At 36.4% G+C, this 20,153-nt stretch overlaps 1 protein-coding gene across 1 annotated transcript in view; it reads left to right on the plus strand.

Moving 5' to 3' along the window:
• The window catches only part of LRP2 (LDL receptor related protein 2), a 126,751-nt gene that overhangs the window by 52,892 nt on the left and 53,706 nt on the right, over positions 1-20,153 (plus strand). Inside the window, exons 23-36 of the mRNA XM_085323482.1 lie at positions 432-551; positions 969-1,085; positions 1,799-2,176; positions 3,137-3,385; positions 4,507-4,718; positions 5,232-5,416; positions 6,344-6,572; positions 7,646-7,823; positions 9,786-9,914; positions 13,533-13,699; positions 16,853-16,996; positions 18,033-18,142; positions 19,260-19,437; positions 19,786-19,999. Coding sequence (XP_085179608.1) covers positions 432-551; positions 969-1,085; positions 1,799-2,176; positions 3,137-3,385; positions 4,507-4,718; positions 5,232-5,416; positions 6,344-6,572; positions 7,646-7,823; positions 9,786-9,914; positions 13,533-13,699; positions 16,853-16,996; positions 18,033-18,142; positions 19,260-19,437; positions 19,786-19,999 — 2,610 coding nt within the window. The remainder of the gene's footprint in view (positions 1-431; positions 552-968; positions 1,086-1,798; positions 2,177-3,136; positions 3,386-4,506; positions 4,719-5,231; positions 5,417-6,343; positions 6,573-7,645; positions 7,824-9,785; positions 9,915-13,532; positions 13,700-16,852; positions 16,997-18,032; positions 18,143-19,259; positions 19,438-19,785; positions 20,000-20,153) is intronic.

Raw genomic sequence — 20,153 nt, forward strand, 5'->3', positions numbered from 1 at the left:
CGTTGTAATCATGATGCTGCAAAATCTTACATGTTGCAATTTATAGCAACAAGCAATTAAAGCCCAGATGTTTTAAACACTTGGTGAGTGATCTTAGCTAACTAAACCATTAGTCATTACTAATCTAATCTCGAAGCTTCTACACAGAAGTATCTGTAATTATTTTGCAGTGAAATAAGAAAATAATTTCTCTGTATATTTTATTTGGGATTATTTCTCACCGATTGGAATTGTGTGGTTATTTTGCGTGATTTCCAGCCTGTGTATGAATAAATAATCACTTGATACTAAAATCTGTGCTTGTAATTTGTGATTACTAACTGCTGTATTGCATGCTGCAAGTGAGTGACGGTGTCTTTGTGCTCTCTGCATTATGCTGATTTCGGAAGAGAGAGAAGAAACACAGCAATGTTTATTATCATTCTTAACAGCTCTCACAGGTACYTGTGAACCCAGGCAGTTTCAGTGTCCTGACCATCGCTGTATAGATCCATACTATGTCTGTGATGGGGACAAAGACTGTGTAGATGGTGCTGATGAGCATGACTGCAGTAAGTATAACTTCATTTGTTGAACGTTTCATTAGCGTTTCCTCAGGCTCACCCCCTGAAGTGAAGGGTRTTTGACCTTATAAGAGACAACCCCAAGATAGCAGAATACATAATAAACAAATCTGTTAAAACAAACAAACAAAAAACCCACACTGCTGTTTTTATGATGTTTATTTACACATTTGTAGCAAACCTTTTGATCTCTAGGGTGGTTGTAGAGGACTGAGACCTTTTTCTTCTAGGTTTTTTGTGGATTTCAAGGTCATTGTATTTTGTGTGTCCTAGGGAAATCATGGTCTTGAGTGCAACTTGGACTCCGTATATCATATCTGACTTGTGTACTTGTAAAAAAAATTGGTTGCAGTCTAGTCCTGTAAAATAAAGTATTTAGCTAACATAATGCCTTTTATTTTATAGTATACAACTGCAGTGCCACAGAGTTTAAGTGTGTAAGTGGCGACCAATGTATCAGTACTTACTACCGGTGTGATGGTGTTTTTGACTGTAATGATCACTCAGATGAGACTGATTGTCGTAAGTATATTAATGCTGAAATAGAAGCTTTGCTTATTAGATAAAGCTTGTAAAAATGTCCTTTATCTGTTATGGTTGCTTTATTAAATAGTTCGAACTGTTGTGATTATAACCTCAGAATTCTTTTTAGGTAAACTGATCTATAAATAGTTSTTCTGAGCAAAAATTTCAAACATAGTAAATTCTGACTAAAGAGTTAGATTTTTCTGGCAAAAAGTAGAGTCTGTATTCCTTCTGGATTTAAAGTTTTTTGTTACTTTACACCTCATTCTCAGGGTTCAAAAGTAAAATTAAGTAGTATATAGAGTTGGAAAAGTGMAAACCTTATATCCATGGGAGTTAGGTTGGAACTTTTCCCTTGAATCACTTCTTACATTTAAGTTAGTCAAAATTTTGCAACATTGGAAGGTGGAAACTATTGTTTCAGCAAATACTTTCGTATTGCTTTGGGCACGTACCAGGCATAAACATCAATGTGAGCTTACTCAAAATATAACAATAGGTGAATTAAGCTGCCTGTTCATCATATTATAAAGTAGGAGTTACTTCTGATTCTGAAATGTCACGTAGATGGAATGATTGAGGGTCTTTGGCCTGATTTACAAGCAGCACAGTTCTCTATAGTATTGAAATCACTTGTGCAAGAGGGGAAATGAACCTTGCGTTTTTGCACCACCATCTAAAACTGAAAAAATTTAATGTCATTCTTCTAGCTACAAGACCTCCAGGGATGTGCCACCAGAATGAATTCCAGTGTCAGTCAGATGGCAATTGTGTTCCTGCTACCTGGGAATGTGACGGCCATCTTGACTGTGCAGATGGTTCAGATGAGCATCATAGATGTCCTGCCAGGACCTGTCCTCCGTCCCTTTTCCGCTGCGACAATGGCAACTGTGTCTATCGAGCATGGATCTGTGATGGTGACAATGACTGCAGAGATATGAGTGATGAGAGGGATTGTCCTACACAGCCTTTCCGGTGTCCCAGCTGGCAGTGGCAATGTCCAGGTCACAGTATCTGTGTGAATCTGAGCAAAGTATGTGATGATTCTGCTGATTGTCCTAATGGAGCAGATGAATCTCCATTGTGCAGTAAGTTACTGTTTAAGCATCAACAATAGCTTACAATCTGCTGTGGCTTCAGAAAGAAATGGAATATGCTGAGTATCAGAACAACAGCCAGGTTGCATTCAGCCTACTATATTTAGTGCAGCAACATTTCTAACAGAAATTAAAAGCACACTGAAATTAGAGATTGGATAAGAAATTACATTTGACTCGCRGTGAAAGGAGACCACAATGATGTTTATGATGAATTCATTAACTGTGTCCGGTCCTATACTCTGAATTTGTATACGACTTTCACCGGCTTCAATATTGAGGTTTTTATATAGCAATGCAGGAATCAGTTTTGTGTTTCTATACACATTCACTTAAATGTGTTATGCCTTAAGTTCAGATTAAATATGATTTAATTTTTAACTTTTTCTTTTAAATTTCTAACTTCAAGAATCATGCAAAAARATCTAAAAGCTCATGTGTAGCCAGAATTTGTATTTATGTTGATTATGAACTGATTTAAGTTAACTCTTTTCTTTCTTTCCTTCCTTCTTCTCTTTAATCAATGCACATTCTCAGATGAACCCCAGCCAGGTATGATTATAAGTGATTTTAAATTATTGTCTATTAGTATTAGGTTCTTAACTATACAGTAAATGATTTTTATACTTCTAGCTGAGTTTGAAAATTTTGTTATAAATACTYAGCAGACAGCCTCTGGGATTCCCACTCAGCAGACAGCCCCTGGGATTCCCACCATTCTTCTGGGATTTAGCAGTAAATACTCTTATTGTATACCTTTGTGTGCATTATATATATATGTGTTTTGCATAAAATATCAGCCCCAACAGAAGCTCATGTTGCATAATTGGTTCTTGTGCAGTCACGTTCTGGCAGCAGTTTTAGGCTTGTAATGCAATTGCAAAGTATTAAATTTAGCGTCGGAAGCTTTTGTTAAATATATGCTTATTTCCTTCCCGACTCCCCTTTCAGATCAGGAGAGCTGCACTGACAATAATGCTGGCTGCACTCATGAATGTATTCAAGGGCCCTTTGGAGCTCAGTGTACCTGTCCTTTTGGATATCAGCTTGCAAATGACTCTAAGACCTGTGAAGATATTAATGAATGTGACCCTCCTGGCTTTTGTAGTCAACATTGTTACAATGAAAGAGGGTCTTTTAGGTGCTACTGTGATGATGGATACATTCTAGAAACCAATGGGAGGACTTGTAAAGCTGCAGGTAAGGAACTTTGACATCAACACCTGAAGACTGACAACAGTGTCTGGAAAACGTCCAGCATTGCCATTTTCATAGTGTTGTCTTTTGAAAGAGCAGATGCAAATAGCCATTTCATGGCAGATGATCTGAGTATTAAAACTGACAGCTGAAGGGTTCATTGGTAAGTATTACTTTCTTGAAACAAAACCTTTAATTTAACACACTGAGTTTTTAACACTAAGGTAGTGAAAAATAATGTTTTGGAGAAAAGCAATCTCAGGCATCTGTAAGCTTTTACCCATAGGGTAAAATCTGCTCTTTATTTTAGAATTCAGTGCTCTCGAAAGGCTGAGATTTATACATTTTGTGAAAACTTAACTAGTGCCTGTGCCTTGTACTCATCTCTCAAGAGCTAACACCACTGACATTGCTCTGCATATTTTTGTAATACAGTGGTAGTACATAGAAACTGTAACAGTTTGTTACSGTAGGTTTCTCAGTTTAGAAATGTCTTCAGGCTGTGGAAGACTTTTGCATTTTACTTCCAAATAGGTCACACCCTTGCTAATCTGAAGTTTCTCAAAGACTGCTGTCTTTAGAGTTATGCTTTGTATTTACTTAACAATGTAAGCCTCTGCAGAGAATATAACCCCAGCAACCTATGTCTTTCCTGTAATGTCTTTATTCTTCTTGGACCTCAGGCAGTCTGAAGGGAAAAAAAGAACAGCCTGACTGAAAAGAAGCAAGAGTGGGTAGGGTGACTGGTAAGATAAGGAACTTGAGAGTCAGAGTTGGAGACTGGGAATTGATAGTATCTCCTCTGGATGTCAGAGGCAAACTGTACAAACTGGAAGGCAGAGGCCCTGGTACACAGAAATGAGGCTGGATGGAGGGTCTGTTAGAGTAAATGATGAGGAAAGAACGGAGGAAACTCGGGGTAGATCCCAAAGTCAGGATGGACAGATTGAATATGATAAAATAACTTGGTCTGGGAATTGGTTTGAATTTCTGCTTTCGGTGTTTATATCTAGATACAGTAGCTTTGACACTATAAAGCCATGTTAAATTACTCACTGTTACTTTTCTTACGGAATTACTGGTGGATAATTTACTGGTTTATTTTTGTTTCTTCTCTTTAATAGAATCTGGAAATCTTCTCTTGCTAGTGGCAAGCCGTAACCAAATTGTTGTAGACAACATCACGTCTCAGTCACACAGTATTTATTCTCTGGTTCGAGATGGGAGGAATATTGTGGCTATTGATTTTGATTCAATCACAGATCGTATCTTTTGGTCTGATACAACACAAGATAAAATTTGGAGTGCTTATCAAAATGCGACAGACCGAAAAATAGTAAGTTTCATCGAGTTATTTGTGTCTTTTCATCGTGGAGAGAAAGGGAAAACCTGGTATCTGCAGGTAATAAAGGGGAAAAGGCAAATCCCAATGTAGTGAGAAGAGAGATAACAGAGAAACAACTCTGTAGGTATTAAGACAACATTTCATGTAGCTTTTTGGAAAAGAAAACCCTTCAGGAAACCTTTTTTAACACCAGATTGTAAACTGATTTTCCTATTAGTAGATGCTTATTTCTTTGATAGATCCACAGAAGTTGTAAAAATGTTAGGATATACCCTTTCTCAGCTGTCTGAATGTGTGCGTCGTTGCTCATTTTGTATAACAGCTCTATAAATGATCTGATTCCCTGTTTTCTGTACCTACAGAAGTGGACAGGATACAAATTTAATGTCAAGTAGTGTGTTCTGTCTTGCGTGCTCTCTCTTTCTCTCTCTCTCTCTCTCTCTTTTTTTTTTTTTTTTTTTTTTTTTTTTTTTTTTTTTTTTTTTTTTTTTTTTTCTTAAACAGGTATTTGACAGTGGTGTCACCGTGACTGAAAGTATAGCGGTAGACTGGGTAGGTCGCAATCTTTACTGGACAGACTTTGTTCTGGAAACAATTGAAGTCTCTAAAATGGATGGGAGCCACAGAACTGTGCTGATTAGCGAAAATATAACAAACCCAAGGGGACTAGTGTTAGATCCAAGAATTGAGTAAGATTTTCTTTTTTGTTGTTTTTTTTGGAAAGATGTATATTTTATTATGATAAAATAGAAGAAATGAGTTTATATTTGTCCAAAGTTTTGACAGTTGGGAGAACAAACTTACGAGAGTTTTTTTTTTTTTTTTTAAGATAATGTGTTTACAATGTTAATTTAATGTGACTATTTAACATCATATAGTCCTTATTGCTAATCTGTTACTCTGACTGTAGTAGGATGTTTGTCTTATTCTAAAATAGATCTTTCTGCATTTGCTTCGTAGATCGGAACTTTTAATTTGAAACTCTTATATTATGATCACTCAGTGTTATATTGCAGACCTAGCTACAATATAATACAGTATGCCTACCTGCAAAGAACAGGCTCTTTTGTAGCCACAAATCTCAAATAATAATTTATGGCATATTAAGATCATTACAACATCACCTTTTCGTTTTGCACTGCAAGTGGCATAGTGTAAATGGGATATTATGGTTTGAACTGTTCATGTACAAACCTTTACTTTTTTGTGACCTCTAGCGTCRAGAACTTTGATCTGTACTGCCAGCCATGTGAGGCTCTCAGTTACAGCACTGACAGCTTTATCAAGGCGTGCCAGTAAAAGCACAAACCCRTATCAAATTAGTGTTTAGCCACTGGAGAATGAGATTCTAATCAACACTGGAAAATAGTGAAAACAAAGTAGCTTCTATTTGCTGTTATCAGTTACAAATGAGAACAGCAGTAGAAGTATTTAAAAAATGTTTGTATCAGAAGTTATGGTAATACCTTGAATAAGCATATTCCTAAACTTGGTGATTTTGATATCATTGCATAGGGCATTTTTAAAAAATGTTGTTTCTATTGTTTGGGTAACAAGGCTTTGTCTAACATTTTTCAATAAAGAGTTAATTTTTTTCTGACTGCTACTTTTTGCAGTGCTCATGTGATGTTCTGGAGCGACTGGGGCCAAAACCCTCGAATTGAAAAAGCTAGCATGGATGGCAAAATGCGAACAGTTATCATTAACAATAAAATTTACTGGCCCAATGGACTGTCAATTGATTACCCAAATAAGCTGCTATATTTTGCTGATGCCTACCTTGATTATATTGATTTTTGTGATTACAATGGAAACAATAGACGACAGGTGGTTGCAAGTGATTTGGTAAGACATTAATAAAAAACTCATTGTTTTTCCATGTCCTTACTGATAGTACTTAACAGCATATTTGCACTCTCATAGACTTGGATGTGTTTATCTTCAAAATATTCCTATGAAGCAGAAGAAATATTTTAGCTGCATGTTACAGTTGGAAAATGAAGAATTACATATCCTCCCCGTAGTCTCACAGGGGATCTTTGGTAGAACCTGGAGATGAATGCAGGCTTAGTGACACAGATCATTTTCAAATGCTTTCTACATGCATGAAATCTAAAGGCCTCATCTGACACTGCTGCTAAAGCTGGTGCATTTGCTCTAGTCAAACACGTTCCAAAAGGCTGGAGGAATGTTCTCCCTGTCACATTCTGTGAATGAGAACTGCTGCTGCTCTTGACAGCAGCAAGGGCTCTGTGTTGCCCAGACTTGCTACATGCTGGGCACCTCATGAGGACTGTCTGTCTTGCAAACTGTCTCCCCAAAAAGTGCTGCTATCAGTTGGCAAGACTGTATGTGTACCAGTGCAATAATCCAGATGCTTAGCTGATACACATAAGCTGGTATAAATAACTGCATGTGTATTTTTAACAGTCACACCTCAGCGCTTGTTTGTCTTTGACCAGACAGACAATCTTGTGAAACAGAAGCTGGTGCAATCTTCAACTCCTTTTTTGCCCAGCACCTAGTTTTCTGAAATTTAGATAAATAGCTTTCTGCAACACTCTGGAAAATTACAGGGGAATTTATCAGAGATGGAAGGTCTGACAGGTCCATAATTCGCGGTAGGCATTTACTCTTGTGCCTTTGAAAATCTACAAGCGAGTCCCTGCATTCCTCTCTGCAGTTTGATTGCTTTATTAATTTTTGTGCTGTTTTATAGGGTCTATTTAGCATTTTCATTAAAAGCATACATTTCCACATAAAAACAACCAGTATCTTSTTTTCAGGTGATACATGAAAGATATCTTTTGAGACACAACTTCTATTTTTTTATTGTGCTCAGCTCTGTTGTTATTTCAGTGCAATGTTTAGGTGATACTGATCTCCAGAATAAATTGGTAAAAATCCTTACCTTTTAGATATTGCAGCATCCTCATGCTCTAACTGTCTTTGAAGATTTTGTATACTGGAGTGACCGGTACACTAATCGGGTAATTCGGGCCAATAAATGGCATGGAGGAAACCAAACAGTTATGATTTATAACATTCACCAGCCTCTGGGGCTTGTGGCAGTCCATCCTGTAAAGCAACCTCATGGTAAGTTGAGCAAAACAACTTTGGTAATTACAAAAACAAAACGCGCAGCGTTCTCATGCATAAGTACTCCTGGATTCGGTCATGGGGCTGAAATGAGCAGATATAAATTATACTGTTGACTTGCAAGTGAGGATCATTTCAGCCTGTCCAATCTGCTGAATAACCTGCTGTTTAGGGAAAGTAACCTAGGCAACATATGAGCATAATGAATAGACAAAAGGAGTARCAGAGACGTGGTACATACAGTTCTTCTGCTCTTTGATTTGAATGTTTCTTTTAAGAAAATTGAATTTTCCTTTATGCATTTATGTTTGTAAAGTCTGTCCCTGTGGCTTATTGGACTCAGGCCCTTATATGTTAATTATATCATGCTCTAGACAAGATGACTGTCATCACCTTACTTTGCAAGTATTTTTACGTTATTTCACTTAATGAAATAATAATAAATTAAAGCACTTCATTACACTTAAAATTCCCTCTGAAATCATATGCAAGTGATTTCTTATATGTGGATGACTGTCAAGGAAATCACTTTTTCCTTCTGTCAGGTAGGGTCATCTTCCAAATCAGACTTTGTCAGGCATGACTTGAACTGTGGCAAATATGTGGACACAAATATTGTCTTTCATTATTTCTGCAATATTTCTTGTGTATGTATTGTTCTTAATAAGTGTTACGATGACTTAAATTATTTTTTCTGAAAACTTTCTTACAGAGGTGGGCTCTTAGTGTGAGCAATTTCAGTGCTATATTGTCTGTACACTATTTCAGAGCAAAACCTACCTCTGTCATGATCAGAAACAAAGCCACTTAGCACCATCATTGGAAATCGTTCAGTAACTAAAGGGTGCCATTAATTTATACATCATAGTTCTGGATTAAGAGGTTTTATTTTACAATTCGGGGTAATAAAACCTTTCTAACACTGATAGGGAAATGATTTACTGTTTTCATTGTATTAAATTAGTATGTTTCATGATTTTTCTTTTAAAAATGTTCTGTTCTACTATATACGGCCAAATAGAAATGAAAACACTTGCAATATACCAAAACGTGCTAATGTTTACAAATGAAGAAAGAAGTATGTAATAACTGAAATTCAAATACAGTGTTAAAACTGTCTTCCTCTTTCCTTTTTTTGTAAATCATTAGAATTTACATCATTAGATTTTAGATATATTATACTGATGAGATGAATTATTCTTTGATAGTTTGTGAGTTTATGCCACTGTTTTACTGCCATCTTGCTAATTTCTTTTCAGTACTTATTAGCTTTTCTGTTAGGCCCAATTGTAGTGTTTCCTGGAACTTACTAGCTTGTTAGAGTAAGACCTGTTGCAATTGCTRAAGGTATACTCAAAATATGATTTTATTTTCTTATGAAGATGGCTTATCCTGAAAAATYGTCTTTAACAGCAAGTTTGTGGAATCTAAATGGTTGAATTTTAATGTGCAGTAGTAATGGCAGTCATTAGAGACCTTGTTCGCTGTCCCATTTACAGTTTACAAACTTAGACTGAAAGTTTCAATGTGATTCAAAGAAATTACTCATTAAACTCTCTCAATCTTTAAATGAGATCTGGGAAACTCTCTTATCCYCTGAGTTTTCTCTGAAAAGCTTCAATAAATAGTTTAAATCCTCTATTCTAGAAAAGTCGGAATAGTCAGAGACTGAGAATCCTGCAGGCCTCCTGGTGCAATTGACAAAGGTGTGAAAATTAATTTGAAAGATTTTTACAAAATAAAAACAAATGGACAATAGGGTATTGGTGCTGGTTTTGCAGGAAGATGATGTCATTTGTAAGTATATTTGTGTGCTTGTGGTTCTTGGAAATATTTTACTTTTTAAAGAAATATCAAAACTGATATAGTACTGGGCTGTTTTTAGTAGTGTCAGTGACATTGAATGTTCTTCCTAGTCTATCATGTTGCTAGTTGCCAATATCTTCTTTTTCTTTTCAGATATCAATTCTTGTTCATCATCCCCTTGTAGCCACCTCTGCTTGCTTTCTTCATCTGGACCACTTTTTTTTTCCTGTGCTTGTCCTTCAGGATGGATGCTTTCCCCTGATAACAGAAACTGCATGAGAGGTAGGTCTGTAATAATGAGAGATTGGAGGCGAGGGGGGGAGGAGAAAGAGGGAAGACCTGGTAGATTGTCAGAGCTATACCCCAAGAGATTTTTTTAAAAGGGGACTGAATGTGCTGAGAAACACAAAAATGTGTTTTGCTGTTGGAATACATCTGGAGGACTTGAGCATTAATTGAAAACAAAGGATTACTCTGGCAGAACATTGTCCTTCTCTTTGTGAGTATTCAGACTGCAAACTGTTTTTAAGGGTTGCACTTGTAAGAATGTAGGATGCAAGTAGAAGAGTTTTGGTCACTGAGTTTGTTTCCTTCCTGTCCTTGACTACCACATCATGTTCCCCTTTCACCAGACAAGCTCCATTTTAAGATTAATTGTTCTCTTGCTCCTAAAACTCCAATTAAAAGGTTGTTACTGAACCTCCCAATTCTGGTATTTGGAAAGCTTCWGGTTTTTAGTTGAAATATACTCTTTCCCCAGTTTATGCCCATTTTTGGCATAGTCCTTCAGGATAAATAGCATAAGTAGTTCTCCTTTCTTCCTAGTATGTATTCCTCTTATATATAAAAAGAGACTATCACATTCTTTCTCAGTCTGTATTTTGCTAGGAAGGAAGCCATACTCTTTTGGTTTCCTCTAATCAGAAGAAATGCTCTGCCTTATCACTCTCTTCTGCCTATCTGAACTAGTGCAGATCAAAATGTCACAACTGGAGCTCTCCTTCCCCTCTTTCCACCCCCCTCCCCAAAAAAGAAGAAAAAAAAGGGGGGGGGATGCAAATGCAGGAGGTCAAGAAACAGCCTTACAGGCGTTACAGATGCTACAGGTATTGTTTGTGTACTGCAGCAGAGTTAACCTTTGCAACCAAGTATTCCATGTGAAAAAGTACTGTAGAACTTTGTTAGACCAGTACACAGACCTCATATGATTCAGTYAATTCATTTAAAAAAAAGTCAAGAAAGTAACAAATTGCTGGCAGGCAGTTTGTGACCAGAAATTTGACCAGATTAATTTTGTCATTCACTATGAATTTTTCTGTCAACTGTACAGATGAGAAATATGCTTTGGTGCCTGCCTAATAAGGAAGCTTCAGATCACTGAAATTTAAGTAGAAATTATCTCTGGACTAAGCTAACACTAGGAATCTGTTTCAGTCAGAAGATCCTTTTCTTTTAAAACTGTCTCAGTGTTAAATGCAAAATTAGTCTCCCTCCCTGCTTAATACTTAGCAGTGTGTTCTTTAAAGAGCCATATTGTGGTTGTCTTTTTCTTACAAGCAGTAAGASAATTAGAAATTTACATAGGCTGAAATGAAATGCACATTTATTTTTAATCTGCTACAAATGGGATTTCTTTTAGAATGCTGTGCTATTTCTTGTATGTGCAGGCCTGCAGGGGTCATGATGAAGTAAAGGAATATGGCAGTGATGAAGCACGTGCTCATGTAGTGGTGGACCCAGGTCTATTCTCTGCCAGTGAATCAAGCTGTTGATCTTATCTTTCTTTCCTAGCAGTGGTGTGTTAAGTTCCATGTGTCTCATTAAGTGCTGTTGTGACCCTTCTTATAAGTTTCATAACTGTTCGAAATATGGGGAAGAAATAGAAATGTCTTCCTGTGAAGCACAGTTCTTTTAAACTGTATGGGCTTGCTTTTTATTCCTGGGTGAAATRTGTACATTTAAAACAGTATGTAGAAGATGTATACAATTTGAGGGGATTTTTTTAAATAACGGATTTGCTGAAGGTCAGCTCATCAGCAAAAGTTGTTACAAAACTTCTTTTCATGGTAAAAGACTTCAGTTATTGCTAATTATTACAGAAGAATAGGCATTTGCCATTTCTCTACTGGTAATTTCTATGATCCTAATCCTTGCTGTCATTGTTTAATTTAGTATGCCAGCTCAAACTTTCAGCAGAAAGATTAAACTGAGCTACATGCATTTGGTTGCCTAGTGTTCTCTGTAACACAATGATATTGCTGGACTCTGCATACTTAATTAACATATTGAGTACTGCTAACTTCATGTTGAGGAAAAAGTACTGATGTTAGGAATGTACCATTTCTTGCTTTATAGAAGACCAAGAATGCTACTATTATAAGGTTGCTCATGCAGTTATTTTACTTTAAACTCTTTTCTGATCTTTATAATAAAGGTGGTAATGTAGCAAACAAGGAATTTGTGGATACTGGAGTGTTATATTAGTATTCTAATATTTGTAACAATTAATGTAGTAATACATTAATTTTGCATAGATTATCATTTGTCATGTAAATTTATATTAAGTGTAACAATTGTACCAAAGATGTTACATGGATCTGATTACGCTACACTGATTTTAGTTCTAGATAGCTCATCAAAATTAATCTAGACTATTGAAGCACAAGCACTGCTTAGCCTGGTTTGAGTAGCATATCTGTGTTTGAACGGGATATGGCAGTGGTGTACTGTGTACATTCTGAGAGGGTATAATGACTCTGGACTCTTATGTTGATAGAAACAATTTCACATGCATTTAGCTGTTTCATGGACACATTTTGTAAGAGGGCACTGGCCTGCCACATCGGTAGAAAAAACAAAAGTGGAAGAGAGACAGGAATTTCAGAATTAGAGCTAGCTAAATGTCTTCAGACAGTTATTTACCAAAATTTTGATTTTGTGCTGAGACAAACAATATGTAAACTTCTGTTAAATTTGCCAAATAGTTCTGGCTGCCAGAAAAGGGTTGGAGGAGAATTTTGAAAAAGTGCAATCMTGCTGTGGTTTGTGGATTTTCATGTCAAAATTAATTTTCATTGCAAAATTTAGCTAAATGTATTGTTAAGGGCCAGTGAAGCCCCCCAAAACCTTCAGTCTGTTACAAAACATATAGAACTGTGAAAACAGCTCTAGTGATAACTTCTTCCCAAACTCTGCTTCATGTCGGAAGAAGTGAGATACTGCTGCTTTTCCTTTGACAATAGCTCAGTTCCCTCTCAACCAATAGCTTATGCCTGCGGACAGAGGCTAGAGAACTTGTTCTGACCTCCAAGGGCAAATGGCAAGAAAAAAGGGAGTTAGTGTTCAGAAAATGCTCTTCTCTCTTCCTCCAGAGGAGAAACTGGGTTTCTGGCTTACGCTGTAAAGGTCTCTAATGCATTTCCTCAGATCATATGACTGAATGCCCTTTTTTATATGATTTAAGTATAAGGATATGTGTTTACGTAAAAACTGATTTACTATAAAGGAGCATGACTACCAAAAGATAAAACAACAAAATGCACTACTGCAATTATATTTAACAATGCTTAGAATAGTTGCATTGAGTGATACACTTCTTCCTGTAGCCACCAAGGAATGATCCAGCCTTGTTTACTTCCACCTTCTTAGAATTTGCTTGCATATTTTTTGTGATTGAGCACAGTGCTGATACTTTAAATATTTAAACGATTACAACAGCTGACTACCTCAGTCCTAATGAGATTAAAAAAAAAAAAACTTAACATAAATGGTTACAAAATATCACTGGTATCCATCCAGTATCAGGGAACAGGCCTCTGGGGAGCATATCACATTGCCACTTTTTTGATCAGATGAAACATACGGGAACGTAATTCTGAATTATATTACATGTTTTCACAGTTGAACATCCTTTTCTTATTGCTGTAAGAGATAATATAATTTATGGAATTTCTCTGAACCCTGAGGAGAAGACCAATGATGCCATGGTTCCAATAGCAGGAGTTCAAAATGGTGTTGATGTTGACTTTGATGACACAGAACAGATGATCTATTGGGTTGAAAATCCGGTGAGTTAGTATTTGTGTTCAAAATTTGCACTGAAGTAACACTTTCTACTCTAAAATAATGTTTTTGTTAAAAATATATTAGCATTGCTTGCAACAGTTTTAATGAATATGATTGAAAAGAATGAAAACWTTTTTTCCCCCTAGGGTAAGTTAAAGAAACTTGTTCTCATTTGTGAATTAGTTTTTGTATTTTTCAACTGAAATACTTCATTAATGCTATTTCTGGCTCAGACAGAGACCTGAACAGATAATAGCAGAAAACACGTTACAGAACAATACTTTCAGCCTTTTGCCATAGTCTACTSTTTCTCCTCTCTTTTGACTTAGGATGTAATTCCACATACAGTGAGAACACTTTTCCGTGGGAGCAGTACACTGGACACAATGGCACTAATCATTGGAGTGAAGTTGCATGTGTGCGTGATCAGTCTCTAGTTTGAGTACCTTGTGAAGTAGTACAGAGGCATCTTTTTTTTTTTTTTCTTTTTTTCTTTTTTAATAGGAGAAAGTGGCTGCAAAGCCACAGTGATTCCCAGGTAGCACATATGAGGCTTATGCTTCTAAAAATAATTTGAATTAATTTCTATTAGTAGATTATAATTGTTTGATTGAGCCTTTTTAATGATAGTCCTTGCTGAACTAATAAATGATGTATACTCCTAAAGATTATTTTGCCACAAAAATATCAATCTTTGCAGGATAAACACACACACACACACACACACACACACACACACACACACACACACACACAAAATCTGTGCCAGTCTGGGAGATGGACATGGAATGAAGCTGCTGATTCAGCAGTATATCTGCTCTTGGAAACTTAGAGAGAGAGAGAGAGTGCAGTGCTAAGTCCTGGAAAAGCATAATAAGAAAATGTCTGTAACTAAGCTTGGTCTTTTCTGAACTATTTTGCCTTTTTTCAGGCTTAATGCAAGAAGAAGTTTAAAAATTACTCATTTTTGAAGCCTTTTCTGTGTCACTCATAAATGAATTTTTACTTGTGCGTTACATTAGCATATTTAGTTCCCATGAGCTATTTAAATAGACTTATTTAAGCAAATCTTTGTCCTAGAGAGAAGGCTAGTATTTGGGAATTGATTTGATCCTCTGTGCAGTCTGAAATCATATTCTTGCCAGATCTCAGCCAGCAGCTACAGCTGACATTTACAAAAGGTTGAAGAGTTCTGTAGGAGGTCACAGGCTGATACATCCATTAACAGAACTGGCAAGTGAAATGCCAGGTGCAGCTGTAGGCTGAGTGCAGTAAGTGCTGTATTTTAGTTAGGTCTTGAGCTGCAGCTTAACAAAGGCATGGTTATGGGCTTTGCCCCCTGTCTATAACCCTGATCCTTAGGTCTCAGATGGCTGTTGCTTCCCAACAGAGCTGAGGCGTCTGTGTCATGGCTTCTTCTCTTAAAAAACATGTCACTAGTTTCTGATAACAGGAGTGTATTGCTTGCTTTCTTCATTATAGTGCTTGTCCATTACAAAGTCTCTTCTTTTAACACCCTCTTTTGCCTCCATCTGTTGCATGTTTGGGTTTCGCTGAGTTTTGTCTGTACTTGCGTAGTTTGTAGCTGTAATTTCATTCCCAGCGTTGGCAGCAGTTGAAGCTGTAGGTAAAAAACCATCAYCTTGTTCAGCCTGTTTGAAGCACGCTCAGGGTAGAGATAAATATCAGTCCTACCTATTCTACTTGAAAAACACTTCTTAAGTATTTTTATCTTCAGCTATCTTATTTCTAGGTTTTTAATTGTAAATAGTAATGCTAGGCGGGAGACCTTCTAACTCTCTTTGAAATATCTATGATACTATACATTGGCTAAAGGAATAAACTGTATGTATGTCCATCAGACTCTCAAAGTAGGAATTGAACAGTGTAAAAAAACCCAACAAATTACCTTCCTTTCTCAACGGCCATTTTGAACAGAAACCTTCAGATGTTTCTGTTAGGCATTATACTGATATAACATTAACAAAGCAATTAAAAGTGTGCATGGACCAAGTCATCACTGGGTGCTGACGTAACCCTGATTCTGGCTTGTTTCTGTTCTGACCTGGCATGTGCAATCTGTCCTTTCTGAACTGGCATAGTTCAGGTGCACAGCTTCTTTCTCCTAGTGGTGCAAACTCAGAGCTGTAGCAGTGGGCTGCAGGGTTTTTCCCTTTCTGTTTGGCAGTGCTCCCTTGTCTTTTCAGCAAAGTGCCAGAACAGAACAGACAGTGGTGGTAGGGCACAGTCTGGGTGCCTCTGCCATGAAATGAGATCTTCCCAGGACAGGCCTCAGCATGCTCTCATTAGTGGAAGAAGGAGGAATTGCTGAGGAAAAAGAATCAGATTTCAGCCCTCATTCACAGCTCCCCAAACTCTACTGAACCTATGCTGAAAAGGCTTAGTAATTTTTGTGATAGCTTCTAGTACTCCAATTTTAGTATATGTTGTGAGATTGACATGTTAATACCCATCACTGATTGCTGTACAACTCCTGTAAAATTGATATAATCTGAGAAAACCTCAGGAGGTCAGCTACAGCAGATCAGGTCTCACTCAGTTTGTCTCAGTTCAGTGCTTGTTGATATCATGGTTTAGTGTCATGCACTGCAGCTAATACCATTCAGCTTCCAAGTCGTAGGTTGTCACTTTAGAAGTTACCCCTATAAAGAAGGCTCAAAGTATAATCCTAGTCTAGTTTCTTGCTATTACAGCTTATTAATAGATTTGGTCCTTAACAGTTTATGCTTAGAGAGAACACTCCTTATTCTCCTTTATTAGGTTTCAAGTGTATTCAGGATGGTTAACTGAGGTATCCTGGTCAAAATCTTTCAAAAATGAAGTGCAACTCACATTAATGTGACTGTATATAACTTTAAAATATACATTTTAGTCTTATATAGCCATTTTTTCCTGCCAATCAGATTGATTTGCTTGGTGAACTGTAATGCTTCTTTACATCATATAATTATGATTTGCAATAATATTTTAATCATATTTATGCTCTGTGCATGCACAAATACATTTCTGTATCTCTGTGGGAATTTCCTTTAACTTAGAAAAGAGTATAGCATAAAATAAATTCTTGAGCAGTTAGAATAAAACAGTATTTTCTTTGTGAAGCTACTCTTGACATTTTTTTCACTTTTTCCAAGGGAGAAATTCACAGAGTGAAGTCAGATGGAACTAATAGGACCGTTTTTGCTCCAGCAGCTGTTATTGGTACGCCTATTGGCCTAGCATTGGACTGGATATCTGCAAACCTTTATTACACTAACCCAGGAACACAGTCAATTGAGGTAGTTATTTAAAAAAAAAAAAAAAAGTAAAATAAGAGCCTAGATTTTTGGCTGCTATATATACAGTTTGAAATCAGTAATATTATTTAGTGAAAAACTGAAATTAGGCTTATTTTAAAGCTATATGTTAGAAAATGCAAACAATCTGAAGGAAGGTAATCTGGAAATATGAGGAATCATACCTAAATTTGAACACAAGCAAAAGATTTTAAAAGCAATGTATTCCTGGAACTTCGTTTGTGTATGATTCTCTTGTTTTTCTTCAAGTCAGTAGGCCCCTGGTGTTTGACACATACTAACTCTCCAAGCACTAGAGTTACTATTATTATTATTATTCTTGCTTGAAATCAGAGATCCCAATAGAATGCCTTTAGCTATTAATTTAGTTAAATACTGTTAATTTTAGCTCAAATTGCAGCATTGATAGTTTTTCAAAATTAATCACATTGAAAGAATGTTGCCATCAACTGCAGTGAGAACCACTACCAAATGCTTTGATATCATATTATGTTGCTTCTGGGAGACTAGCAAACTAATGGTATGTGAAGGATAAAAATACCATTTAGTGTAGGGAAAGAGAGGATAAGCGGAATATAATACAATGAAGAATGTGAATAAGCCCAGTCATGAATTTTCCTGTCCTAAAATATCAAGATGATATCCTCTATTAATTAACAGACGACTAATTTTAAACAAGTAAAATGAAGTGCTTTTAAAATCACTATTTCATCAACACATTCAGCCTGTAATACTATTAAGTTATTTTGGAAGCTGAAAGATGAGCTATTTTTATACATAGAACACTTAATTGTTAACATTGTTAGCTTCTGGGCTGTAGGGAGCTCATTCGGGGGGGGGTGTGTTACTGAAGGAGATTGTTAGAGTATAGAACAATGTGCTGCTTCTTCACAGTGTTCTTTTTAAAGAGTTTTCTGCAATTTCAACTGCTTGTAGATTTATGATTCCTTACTTTTTATTTGAAAATCTATGCTAAGTTCTGTATTACATGCTCTAAATGACTTCAATGCTTGCCTAGGTCCTGAAGCTGCATGGTGAAGTAATGTACAGGAAAACTCTAATTACCAACAATGGTACCTCTGTTGGAGCTGGCAACCCAATTGGTTTGACTGTTGATCCAGCAAGAGGGTAAATTTCCAAAATTGTTGTTGTTTTTGCAAACGTTCTCTCCACATTTTCCCTGATTTTTAGGGCCTTCAGCTTTCAGTCTGAATTCACATAATTCTTTTTTCATATTTGTGCAGAATTAATATACTCTGTCCTGTATAATAATTAACTACATAAATAGTTCCATAGATGGCCAATCTCCTTAAATTACCGTATACGTACATTTTAAAATTAATTTTTTAATGTAAAAAGGATCTCAGAATACTGTGATTGTGAAAAAAAACTCTGTAAAATGGAAAACCAGAGTAAAGAGATTTATGAAGTCTATCTTTCTGATACCTTATGATGCCTCTCTTGAGGCCTCTCTATGATAGAAGAACATGCTACGTGGGAAGAGTGACACATATTGAACGCGTAATACTATATATGATTTTTACTGCTGTCTCTCAAAATGGGAGCCCTATACAGGAGTCTGTAAATGGGATTATAAGAGCTCTTGTTTGCTTTTTTAAAAAATACTCAAAATTACAATAAGATGCTTTTTTCAAAATCACAGCATTCCGTAGGACCATGCTAATAGGGAGCTAGTTGTGCTGGTAACTCAACAGGCTTTCAGATGAGCTGATGCTTGACTTTTTCTTACTTTGCTCTTTGTCCCTAGTTGGGACTCTAGCTCTTGTATGCCATACGTATTTTCTCTTCGGCAGCTCAGGCCAGAGCCACGTGCATATTTCCCAGAGCCAGATAATGGAACTCTATTTCATATAGAATTTTTAAACTTGAAGTTTTAACACTGGATCAGAATAAAAGCTACTGTTGAAATCTTGCAGCCCTCTGTGAAAAGAATTATTACTCTCTTCCTTTCTCATTGTGCTCCTAAATTTTGTTGCATTTATCTGCTGAGCCCCTGTGGCTCATACAGGGGAGAAAATAGATTTCTAAAGCTAATTTAACAAGCACTGATTTTGTAAAACAAGATGTTTTTCATTGTGGGCCTTGTTCAAAAGTAATCTCTATTCAGCATGTGCTGAAGTATTGGACTGAGGAAGGAGATGAATTTAAGCACATGCTTAAGTGACTCTGGGCTATTGATCTCCATTACTAGCTTTGCTAACAGATGTAACAATGTGTATTGCAGGAAGCTGTATTGGACAGACCAGGGGACTGACAGTGGAGTACCTGCAAAGGTTGCCAGTGCAAACATGGATGGCTCAGGCATACAAACCCTCTTCACTGGCAATCTTGATCATGTAGAGTTCATTACCATTGACATTAAGGAGCAAAAGTTGTACTGGGCCGTCACAAGCACAGGAATGGTAGGATTTAATTTTTTAATAGTTACTTTGTTACCAGTTTATCTCTATCTGTGGTTATCATGACTAATTCAGTTACCTCAGTTTACTCATAACTGAGAGTTACAGGACTGAGCAAAATCAGGATGATTGTCATTCAGTTGCCTGGAAAAAATATATGGTGAATTTGAATAAAAAAAGAGAAATCATTATTAGCATCCTGCTGATACTTGCCTTCCTACCTATGGAAGGTACATAAAAACCTTTTACATGAAAAGATTTTATTACCAGATACTGTATTTTAATTTTGTATTATAACATTGAACTTTTATTATAATAAATATAATGTTGAGCTTTAAACTGATTCCTTAGATTGAAAAAGGCAACGTGGATGGTACAAATCGTGTGACTCTGGTGGTACATCTTTCTCATCCGTGGGGAATTGCTGTGTATGATACCTTTCTATACTATACTGATCGAGACTATGAAGTCATTGAACGAGTTGACAAGTCCACTGGAGCAAACAAAGTAGTTCTGAGAGATAATGTCCCAAGACTCAAGTGCCTGCGAGTTTATTACAGAGACAGTAAGTGTTTACTAAAGAGGAATTTCAAGATATCCAACTTGTGAAAACTCCAACTATTACCAGAGGCAGAATGCATGCTGTTTCAAAACAGATTGTTTGATTAGGGGAAGGCTTTTAAGAAAGTATCAGAAGTATTTAACAGGTTTTATTAAAG

Source organism: Rhea americana, unplaced genomic scaffold (genome assembly GCF_003343005.1).
Source record: "Rhea americana isolate MKP2758 unplaced genomic scaffold, rheAme1 scaffold_12, whole genome shotgun sequence".
Classification (NCBI taxonomy): domain Eukaryota; kingdom Metazoa; phylum Chordata; class Aves; order Rheiformes; family Rheidae; genus Rhea; species Rhea americana.